Source organism: Limulus polyphemus, unplaced genomic scaffold (genome assembly GCF_000517525.1).
Source record: "Limulus polyphemus unplaced genomic scaffold, Limulus_polyphemus-2.1.2 Scaffold4784, whole genome shotgun sequence".
Lineage (NCBI taxonomy): Eukaryota > Metazoa > Arthropoda > Merostomata > Xiphosura > Limulidae > Limulus > Limulus polyphemus.
This window is the reverse complement of record NW_013670394.1, coordinates 33,308-45,076: the sequence shown is the minus strand read 5'-3', so window position 1 is coordinate 45,076 and position 11,769 is coordinate 33,308. Positions and strand designations below refer to the sequence as shown.

Genomic DNA, 11,769 nt, shown 5'->3' with positions numbered 1-11,769 from the left:
ACCCGGTTTCTAGCGTTGTAAGTCCGCAGGCATATCGCTGTGCCACTTGGGGGGGGGGGGCTCGGTGAATGATTCATAGTGATTATAAACTAGTTAAAAGGTAGAAAATTAATTATTAAGGACTCCATCCAATCATTCACGACAAATATAATAGAAACACAACTAATATTTGGGAAGAAAATAAATATCTTGTTACAGTTTAATGTTTTTTTTATAGGTATTGTTTTCCTTTGTTGAAACTGTTTGCAGTGAATAAGCAAATATCAAATACATTTCGCTGCTTAATTACAGATAAATGTAAATTTTTTTTAAAACTCATCTTATTCTAGTAGATGTTTGATTTCTTTACATCGATGTACGTAATGATTCTTCATTTCTAATAACTTTACCACCACCCCCCTCAGTGGCTAAGCGGTAAACTTATGGGCTTATAAGCTAAAAAATCGAGTTTCTATACCCTTGTTGGGCACAGTACAGATTAAGCGTTATGTAGCTTTTTTGCTTAATAACAAACAAAAAATCTAATAACCATGGCTGAAGTAACTTAACTTGAAGAGTTTATAAATCAGGAGAGGTTCTCCTTGAGACGTTCTCAAATTCAATACACGCGAATTGTGATGGCTTTTATTTGCCGTTAACAAAATAATACGTTAAAACTGATATTAGGAAATCTAGATACTGATACCACAAGGATATCATGTTATTTTTGTTATAACATCGAGTGGGTCATTGGAGTTTAAATCATAAAATATTTGTTGGGTTACATACATTTTTAATGAACAGCTCTAAAGTTTTGTTATCTAAATGTATCAAATATCGATAAACTTTCATCGGTTGCAACAGAGCCGCTGAGAGTGTTCGTAAAACGATTCTCTTCCAGAAAAAATCCCCCCCCCGGTACAACGGTAAGCTTATGAACTTACAACGTTAAAATCCGGGGTTCGAGTCCTCTTTACAAAATGACAAAAACAGGCAATACAAATATTTTTGACCTAAAAACCGTCTACTCGCAGTAAACAATGTGTAATAGATATATATATATTTCATAATCTCAGTGGCATTCTCGTATAAAATACGTTATTTGATAGTCTTGCTTTTACTATAGGCAATACTCTGTTTTGCCGTTATTATCACCATATCAATACAACGAGATGTGGAATGACTTTGTGCAGTATCTTTTTTTTTTAGATTTTGAGAAAATGTATGATTTACAGAAGGTTGAGTAGTTAGAATTTCAACGATTTTAAACATGCAACTGAGCAAGACATGAGGCAACCTTGTGGTGATATAAAATCGAGGTGGAAGAACGACTGGAATTAAAACTACATTTTAGCAATGCTTGGCAGTTTCGAGATGATAACACCATCAAACATTAATCGTGTCTGGGACGGATTTGAAACAGCCCTTTCCGAAGCAAATATTCGTACACTCATATCATAAAGACGTGTCCAGATTGAAGACGAAGATACCATTTGAATTTAATGGCATTGGAAAACAAAGAAATATGTATCAACTTTGTGTTTCAGAACCACCTAGAGAGAGACCTGCAACAAGTCGTACTCTAATTGTAGTAAACAGAGTGTAGTTTTTTGTAACAGGCGAGGTTCAACGAACACATGACCAGTGGCAAAAATGCGCCACATAATCAAGAACGATATCCGCCTGTAAATGAGGGCATCAGGGTAAGGGTTCAACAAGATGAGCCAGTCATATTTTCCACTCAAAAGTAGCATACCTCATGCAGTTGGGGAATGAAATGGGTATTCGTGTTATTCCATACGAAGACACAGGCATGCCACTAGGTGCAGTACCTTTAGGTTTCTGTGCAATAGGACTTTTGAAACGGGTGGTTGGAAACCATCGTCCTCATACATTAGAATAATGATGGAAAGACCTTAGGTCTTAGGGCTGGTGACAAAGACCGTAACGTCGAGGTGATACTCTAAAACAATACTGATATAACGTGCTCAACCTCTGTATTTGTGTGATTCATTTCTAAACAGCATTTTACAATCCTAATTTGCGCTGTTTATCGTAGACTCAGAGAGAAAGAAAGTTTATTGTTGTTTGAAAGATACTTTGTTTTTATCGTAGAATAAACTACTAGATAAGCTTAAATTTCTTAACGAGAAAAATTGCGCATTGTTTAAAGAACACCATTTTGATTACAAATATCTACAAGAGCTATGAGTTAAAGTATGAAATCTATAAACCACATAAAAGTGCGTTACCTATAACATTCAATAGATAATACTTGGCAATTGACATAACATTTTGTGAAATGCAATTTAGAAAAGCTGAAAGCAAGAGCAATAGTAAATTGCTTTATGTCATAACTGCGAATTAAAGAAAGAAAAAACTGAAATGTTATATTTGAGAAATCATGATATCGATGTTTCGCGGGGAGGCAGCAAGGCTGAACAAAAGCGAACATTAACGTAAGTCTTATGAGATGGCAAGTTAACTACTTTAGAATTACTTGACAAGCTAACTGTCTTTTAGGGAAATGCAAACATTAACAAGAAGTAATTGCTCTGTAACTGTAACTTGTACCTCGTTTCAGAAGATATTACGAGATGCAGCTTTATTTTTCATATCTTGATTCCGGTCATTGTTGAAGTATTATAAAGATACTTTTACGTTTAATTTATTAGTTCAAAGTTCACTCGTATTTTATCTCTCTTTATTTTACGTGCTTTCAAAACATGTTGTAAGTTTTGATAAAACTGTCTGTCTGGGTAGTTTTGTGATGGGAGTGTTATGACACTTCTAAATCACTTTTCCAAGAACGTTTATAACACGGATCATGATAATTTGTGTTTTATACATACTGTATGAAGAATGTACGTTTAAAGATATCATATTTCTGGATGTACATTATTTTCTACGATGTCTTAGCATGAAGGTATTTGTGTAGTTTGCAGGTCTTGAAATATGTGGGTTGTGGATGCTTCTCGGTGAATTGCAGATTACAGATGTCCCTGGATGATCTAAAAGCCTTCTTGTGCTAGAGGTTCAAAATGCACCACGTAGGTTTTAGTGCTTCTGGTTAAGCTGTTGAATTATTCCTATGAGATATTTCTCGCTAAGTTGATATTCTTGTGGTAGAGTGACCTGTTAGTCCTAATAGTTGGGTGGTAGAGTGACCTGTTAGTTCTAATAGTTATGTGGTAGAGTGACCTGTTAGTCCTAATAGTTGGGTGGTAGAGTGACCTGTTAGTTCTAATAGTTATGTGGTAGAGTGACCTGTTAGTCCTAATAGTTGTATGGTAGAGTGACTTGTTAGTTCTAATAGTTGGGTGGTGGAGTGACCTGTTAGTTCTGATAGTTGTGTGGTAGAGTGACCTGTTAGTTCTGATAGTTGTGTAGTAGAGTGATCTTCTGGCTCTAACAGTTGGGCAGTAGAGTGACCTGTTAGTTCTGATAGTTGTGTGGTAGAGTGACCTGTTAGTTCTGATAGTTGTGTGGTAGAGTGACCTGTTATTTCTGATGGTTGTGTGGTAGAGTGATCTTCTGGCTCTAACAGATGGGCAGTAGAGTGACCTGTTAGTTCTGATAGTTGTGTGGTAGAGTGATCTTCTGGCTCTAACAGATGGGCAGTAAAGTGACCTATTAGTTCTAACAGCTGAGTGGTAGAATAACATTTTAGTTCTGATAGTTGGGTGGTAGCGTGACTTGTTGGTTCTCACAGCTCTTTTTGCGTGAATAGTAAAATATTTGAAGTAGATTATGAATTACGGATGGAAAAATAATACGAAAGTCTCATTAAGTAAGCTTGATGTGTGGTCTTAGTAAGTAAGCTTGATGTGTGGTTTTAGTAAGTAAGCTTGATGTGTGGTCTTTGTAAGCTTTATATATGGTCTTAGTAAGTAAGCTTGATGTGTGGTCTTTGTAAGTAAGCTTTATATATGATCTTAGTAAGTAAACTTTATATGTGGTCTTTGTAATTAAGCTTTATATATGGTCTTAGTAAGTAAGCTTGATATGTAGTTTTAATAAGTAAGCTTGATGTATGGTCTTAGTAAGTAAACTTAATATGGGATTTAAGTAAGTAAGCTTTATATGTGATCTTAGTAAGTAATCTATATATGTGGTTTTAGTAAGTAAGCTTGATATGTGATCTTAGTAAGTAAGCTTGATATGTGGTTTTAGTAAGTAAGCTTGATATGGGATTTTAGTAAGTAAGCTTGATATGTGATCTTAGTAAGTAATCTATATATGTGGTTTTAGTAAGTAAGCTTGATATGGGATTTTAGTAAGTAAGCTTGATATGTGATCTTAGTAAGTAAGCTTGATATGTGGTTTTAGTAAGTAAGCTTGATATGGGATCTTAGTAAGTAAGCTTGATATGTGGTTTTAGTAAGTAAGCTTGATGTATGGTTTTAGTAAGTAAACTTAATATGGGATCTTAGTAAGTAAGCTTGATATGTAGATTTGTTTATGCTTTGCAGTATTTTATACCACAAAGCTATGATCCCAGCAAAAGAAACTTGCCGAAACACAAGTTTGATAGTGTATTTTACACCTGGATAATATCGTTTGTTAATGCACTAAAGGAAAAAATACAACTTGCAACTAAATGTTATTAGTAAAAGGGAATTTATCTAATTTCTTCCTAAACAGAAGGGTTAGAGATCTCGAAGGAATTTTTGACTGAAATTATCTTGTTTTGTAATCCTTTGAACATTAATGCCACCATGTTTCTCAGCAGAACAAAATGACTCGGTTAGACTCTTCTCTCCCATTTTATCTTTCCCCCCTTTAAGTGCTAATTTAGATCCTTTGGCTGCTTAAATAGCTTCCTGCAAATATATGTGACTAATACATCTCATTCAGGAAGCAACAACCAATAATTAAATCAACACCGTGCTTACTTGCTACCTTGTTAATATTATGTTTTAACCATTCTAATGATAATTCACATATTAACAAAGTGAACTAGGTTCTTTGAAATCTAACATTCTCAGATCACAATAGTATATGAACTTAGATTAAAAAAAATACGTTTTCTTTACAGTAAAATTAATCATTTCAAGGCCTTTATGAAACTTTTGTTATATAAACGTTTCACCTGACCGAAAATTAAGAGTTTCTTGCCATTTTTTACTTCAGACAAAAGGGCGTACTTGTCTGCTCTTACGGACCAAAACTTCAATAAACTCGAATGGACTAAGTAGGGATTCTGAAGTGTTGGAGTTAGGCGTGTCCAAATACATCATGTGTGTAACGTCCCCTCGATCTTATGATTTTTAAATGTAGTGGGTAATTTATTAAACGCCATTTCCGATTACACGATAAATAGTATTTATCAATTATTATTTGCTACAAAAGTTAGCTTTTATTGGCTTAGTGATTATTATTTCTTAACTAAATCATTGATTGAAACAAATGTATGTTATGTTTCTTTGTTGTTAAGCGCAAAGCTACACAATGGACAAGCTGTGCTGTGGCCATTACAAGTATCGAAACCCGAGTCCCCTGCTGGGACAGCGGTAAGTCTCCGGGTTTACAACGCTAAAATCAGGGGTTCGATTCCCCTCGATGGACACAGCAGATAGCCCGATGTGGCTTTGCTATAAGAAAAACACACACTCGAAACCCGATTTTTAGTGTTATAAGCCTTCAGACTTACCACTGAGCAAACTTATGTATTTTCTGTTCCTCATTTCTTAAGTTTCCATTCCTAGCTGGAAGCTAAACATTAAAAACTCGCATACACTTGTCATAGCAAACGATGTGCTACTTTTAATTGACATTTGTTTAGAGGCGCTCGACTCGCAATCTGCGGGTCGCGGGTTCGAATCCCCGTCACACCAAACATGCTCGCCCTTTCAGCCGTGGGGGCGTTATAATATGACGCTATTCGCTGGTAAAAGAGTAGCCCAAGAATTGGCGGTGGGTGGTGATGACTAGCTGCCTTCCCTCTAGTCTTACGCTGCTATATTAACGAGGGCTAGTGCAGATAGCCCTCGTGTAGCTTTGCGCGAAATTCATAACAAACAATAAGATTAAATACTTCTTTTTTTAAAGATATTTTTAAGTTATTGTCCTATTTTGAAGATTTGAAAAATGTCATGTTCTTAAGTTGGTTTATTAGCAGACACAGACTATGTGAATCCTATTATAACTACTGGACTTAGATATAGGAGTAAATAACTCTGTCAAAACTTATTTGAATAGAGAATTCATTATATCTTGATTTAACCGCTATGCTGGCCATTAGAACGTAACGATTTAAACACGGAATACTGAAAAGATTCACCGACTTTAATCACCATTAATTTATTTGTATAACTTATCTTCACACAAATACATCACGATAAATTAACGATTTTACCCGGTTCGTTAATAATACTATAGCATTAAAGCTCCAATGAGCAAAAATCAAATGTTTAAAGCTAAAGGCAAATGGACAACATCTTGTGTTTTATCCCGTTTTTTTTTATTAATTAAGTCATTCTTACCGTGCATATGTATATTAAAAGCCCAAAAAACCTTCGGAAAAAATCGGATATATAAGGTTTAATGTTTTGATTTTTCGAATACAAATGTTTTTCGAAGTTCACTGGTGTGGCGATGCAGTATCTACTGATTCAAAACTATATCCTATTTTGATATCTTTTAGTATTTGAGCGTTCGTTTTTCTTCTAAAACACGATCATATGTTAAAGTAGCAATATTTGATATTTTCGTTTTTCATACATGAAACGTTTTTCTCCGTTTCAACTTTCGTGTATTTAGTTTCTTTAGGTATGAATGCGTAAAATAATAATGTTGTGTGTATTTCATATTTCCGAGACAACACCTCGGAAACAAAATACCTGATCTTCTTAATTTTATAATTATTAGGTTATAAAATATGAACATGTTAAAATGTAACTATATATTTATCTCACCAGATGGCGCTCCGTTAGAATAAATATTAAAGTCCTTTTAATGCTTGACAGCTTCTGAATTATGCATGTAATATCATGTTTAGAGCTATTACACTAAAATTAATACGTTAGTCATTTGAAAGGTGATTTGCTAGAAACTTCAATGTAATAAACAGTATGTAGTCAACTAATATGCAACATTAATGAGAAAAATATTGAAATTTATACCAGATGATCAGATTAATAATGAAACTATTGTTTATATCTAAAGACTAGTTATGTAGATACTGATCATTGAAATGGTGAAAGGCAAGCATCTTCTCATACAGACATATAAGAGAATAGTTTGTTAAAATAGTTTAATAATTGAGTATGTTTGTACATTAGATTATTGAATCATAGTTTTCTTTTCTTTTAAACATGGGTTTAGGACACATTACCACAAAATGTTCTTGAGTCGACTTAGTCTTGGCCTGCTGTTCCTTCTTGTCACCATGGCACTCGTAGAAGCCCTCGATTGTAGGTATGTAGTCTCAGCGATAACTTAAAATTGTTGTAGGTATGTTGTCTCAGTGACAATTTAAAATTGTTGTAGGTATGTAGTCTCAGCGATAACTTAAAATTGTTGTAGGTATGTAGTCTCAGCGATAATTTAAAATTGTTGTAGGTATGTAGTCTCAGTGACAACTTAAAATTGTTGTAGGTATGTAGTCTCAGTGACAACTTAATCTTTTTGTAGGTTTGTAGTCTCAGTGACAACTTAATCTTTTTGTAGGTATGTAGTCTCAGTGACAACTTAAAATTGTTGTAGGTATGTAGTCTCAGCGATAACTTAAAATTGTTGTAGGTATGTAGTCTCAGCGATAACTTAAAATTGTTGTAGGTATGTAGTCTCAGCGATAATTTAAAATTGTTGTAGGTATGTAGTCTCAGTGACAACTTAAAATTGTTGTAGGTATGTAGTCTCAGTGACAACTTAATCTTTTTGTAGGTATGTAGTCTCAGTGACAACTTAATCTTTTTGTAGGTATGTAGTCTCAGCGATAACTTAAAATTGTTGTAGGTATGTAGTCTCAGCGATAACTTAAAATTGTTGTAGGTATGTAGTCTCAGCGATAACTTAAAATTGTTGAAGTTACTTAAGGTTAGTGATAACTTAAGATTGTTTTAAATATGTACCTTTAGTGACAACGCACAATTATTGTAGGTATGTAGTCTCGGTGACAACTTAAAATTATTAGGACCTCAGGTGTGAACTACTTAAATCTCAGCTCGATTTTTACCATGTCGATTTGTATGGCCAATAAAATCTTACAGTCGTATGATGTAGTGTCATTAACGAAATATATAGTTACATTTTAGATAATCTATTTTAGCCACGACCACTTAGACCTAGTGAATTATCATTATTAAAACATTAGATGTTGTTTTAGCATTAATTAATATTAATTTCTGAGCCGAGGAAGCTATGTACTTAGAGTGAAACCAAAAATCAACCTAGCAGTCAATGTGGCTAATTAAGTATACGTTTCTACTTATAAAAGCTAGAATGGGTTGTTTCATCAGTTGTGTACCGATATTTCGCCTGTGATGATGATAGAGACACGAAAATATATAAAATCCACATTGCTTAATCTTACGTACCTAAAACACCACATAAATAACCCTCAGTTTTATAATTTCAGTCTTAGCGTCCAGTGTATAACAACACCATTCTATTTAGTTTATATATTTTTAGGACTGCTACAAATGTAACATTAAAATCGAACTAGGTTAACAGTTTATTGCCCCCCCCAGTGGCACAGCGGTATGTCTGCGGACTTGCAACGCTATAATCCGGGTTTCAATACCTGTGGTGAACAGAGCACAGATAGCCCATTGTGTAGCTTTGTGCTTAATTACAAACAAACAGTTTATTGAGAGATTATACACTTATGTCTTTACTTGCGCAGCCCAGCGACTGAATGGTAAGCCTGAGGGCTTACAACTTTAAAAACCAGGTTTCAATATCCGCGGTGGGCACATATAGTCTATTGTGTTACTTTGTAATTAATAACGAACTAACAACTTCTATAGGTATTTGAAAATAGGTTTCATTTTTTTTGTGAGTGTAAAACGTTTAAAGACACCATTTCGATTTTCGATACCTCACTACTATAAAGGCTTGGTTTGGTCTGAAGTTTCATTCGGTTGCCGTGTCCAGGGTCACTGATGAGTAGTGGAATTCTCGGAAACTAGCCTTGCTCACAGACACACCCTCCCAATGAAAGAATAGACCATTCCAAGCTTTTACTTGTTGTTAAACAAATGTTTAAACAACTCTATTGAACTAACAACTTGTTTAAATATCCAATATCAATGTAGGCTTAGCTACTTAAACTATTTAGTGCTCTTACAAGAATATATTGGTACTACGAAACTAGCTCGACGAATTATAATTTTTGTGTTGTTGAAAATTAAAACTGACGAATAAAAAAAAAGGAAAAGAAATAAAGAATGTAACTTTTCCTGAAAAACAAAATGGCCTTATAAATACAGAGCTTGGATCGACCATTAAATTAACACTTATTGTTAACTTTGGTGTGGGAATGACTCCTTACATCCTATTTCATAAACTAATCAGTTTATTATGGTATCAGTAAGAGTAAAATACAGTACAATTTCGTCCCCTCTCTCTTTTTGTCATAATGGGACACAATTTGTTGTTAACTTCACCATGTGTGGAACTCTGTATTCGGAGGCCAGACGTGGATAAGTGGTTATTGTGCCATGCTGTGAATGCAAAGATCAACGGCTCGCGTCCCGTTACCGCAAATAATAATGATAATAACTTGTGCTCCGCATTTCGAGGCTGTAGATGCGTTATAAGTGTGACGATCAAAGCCCACTACTCGGTTAGAGTAGCCCGAGAGTTGGCGGTTGTTGCCGTTCACTAAAGTTAGGGACCGTACTTGTGTACTTTTTTGTGAATATCGGAAACGAACAAATCAGAAAAAAATAAGCGCTTTTAATTATTTTACTTACACATATTTACAGTTTCTAGGTGTCATCTTTATTACAGATACCTAAACAACCTGTTACTGAATCGTTCTGGGTTGCCAAGTAATATATTCCAGAACTTAAAATTCGTGAGTTAAGAAATGGTATGTGGTAACTTTAAATGAAGGAGAACAATTAGGAGGGAAATCTCGTCTATAATTTTCTTACTTGTCACACTGCGTTTTGTGACTTAGGTTGATGAGCACCAAGCTTTCAAATATATGACGAGTTTTGTTCCAGAAGAGATATTTCGAGTGTAGGGTAAAATTTCGGTCATATTTAGAAGAGGTTTTACTATTGTTATGGTCTTCGAAAATATTAGGTGTAGTTAATCATATTAGATTGAAAATAAACCAAATGAAATTTTACGCTTATTTTATGTAACAAACAAACACGCCTGAGGAATTAGATTCATGCGTGCTCTGCTCACACATTAGCTTTTAACTTCTTGGTAAATATACATGTTTAATTCTCTTTGTTACAGCATACAGGCTAATTTCATATATTACAGTTGAAGCTCTTAACTCACTTTCTCTTTTTCTTTTGTGTGTTAAACGCTTAGTTTTACAATGTGTTTTTTTGAAACAGCACAATAAGTTATTTCAAACTTGTGCTTTAACGTTTCTATAACGTATTTTTATATTGAGGTTAGAATAGAAATTCATAGGGAATCCTTTTTGAGAAGGTAAAATACAAAGTTTGTTTTCAGGTATTCGCGCACGAGGTCTATCAGTGTTATTCGCTCTAAATTTCCAACTGATAGGCTAGATAGTAGCCAGCTAATCAACGGCTTCCACCGCCAACTCGTGGGCTACTCTAATAGAATATTGAGATTTGATTCCCACTCTTATAAAGAACAAATGGCTTAAGGTACGGAACGCGATTTTTAATAATTATGTTTTTTTTTGCGGTAAAAGGACGCGAGCTATAAACCTAGAACCACAACCACGTTCTGTTTTTATGAACTAACGACTTTAAGAAATGAAAGGTTAGTTTTATGAATATCACAGGGGATTATTTTTCTTGTTATAAATCACCCAAAATGCTCTGTGTTTTCTTAAAAAACGCACATTAATTTCGCCTGTATTACTATTACATTTTGATCATAAAACAGCTTGAGTTTCAGTAGGAACTGAGTTTATTTAGAAAACACCTTTGTTGGAAGGTCCTGCTAGTGAATTTCATCGTGCAGAAATGACAAAACTACTAAAGCTATATGCTAACGTCCCTAATTTTGAAGGGAAGGCGACAGGCCGGTAGCATCCACAGTCGACTTCTGCTAACCTTTACTAAGGACTAATGGAACTGATCGTCACGGTATGAACGTTATTAAGGACGAACATATTCGATGTCGAGTTTCGGTCCCGTCCCCGCATAGTGCGATTCGAGCGCCCTAATCACCATGCCATGCCCGTTATCTTTATATTCGTCCTTCGAAAAATATTAAATTTAATCATATTGTATATATATTTTTCTTTCTAAAAACACACAAGTAGGACACGAAAAGTGTTAAATATAATGTATTTGTAAATATATTTGATTCAACAAATTTCATATATTCATAATATTGTATATTACATCAATTTTATGAAAGCACGATGAAGATGACACACGTTCTCATTTCAGTTTTTTTTTGTAATAAATATTTTAGTAAGCGATTGTATTATTTTAAAACTCAGAAAGGAAGCTACTGTTTGTACACGTTACAAGCATCACACTAGATAGCAAGGGCCTAGCCTTTCCAAATGATTAGCCTGCCGGATTGTGGACCTTATTTGTGGTACGCACTCTGTTTCCGCATAAAAATTATATATATATATATATATATATATATAATAATAATAATAATAATAAT

At 34.3% G+C, this 11,769-nt stretch overlaps 1 protein-coding gene across 1 annotated transcript in view; it reads left to right on the top strand.

Annotated features, from left to right (window-relative positions):
- The window catches only part of LOC111088935, a 50,391-nt gene that overhangs the window by 25,857 nt on the left and 12,765 nt on the right, over positions 1 to 11,769 (top strand). Inside the window, exon 2 of the mRNA XM_022400288.1 lies at positions 7,306 to 7,398. Coding sequence (XP_022255996.1) covers positions 7,322 to 7,398 — 77 coding nt within the window. The 5' untranslated portion in view covers positions 7,306 to 7,321. The remainder of the gene's footprint in view (positions 1 to 7,305; positions 7,399 to 11,769) is intronic.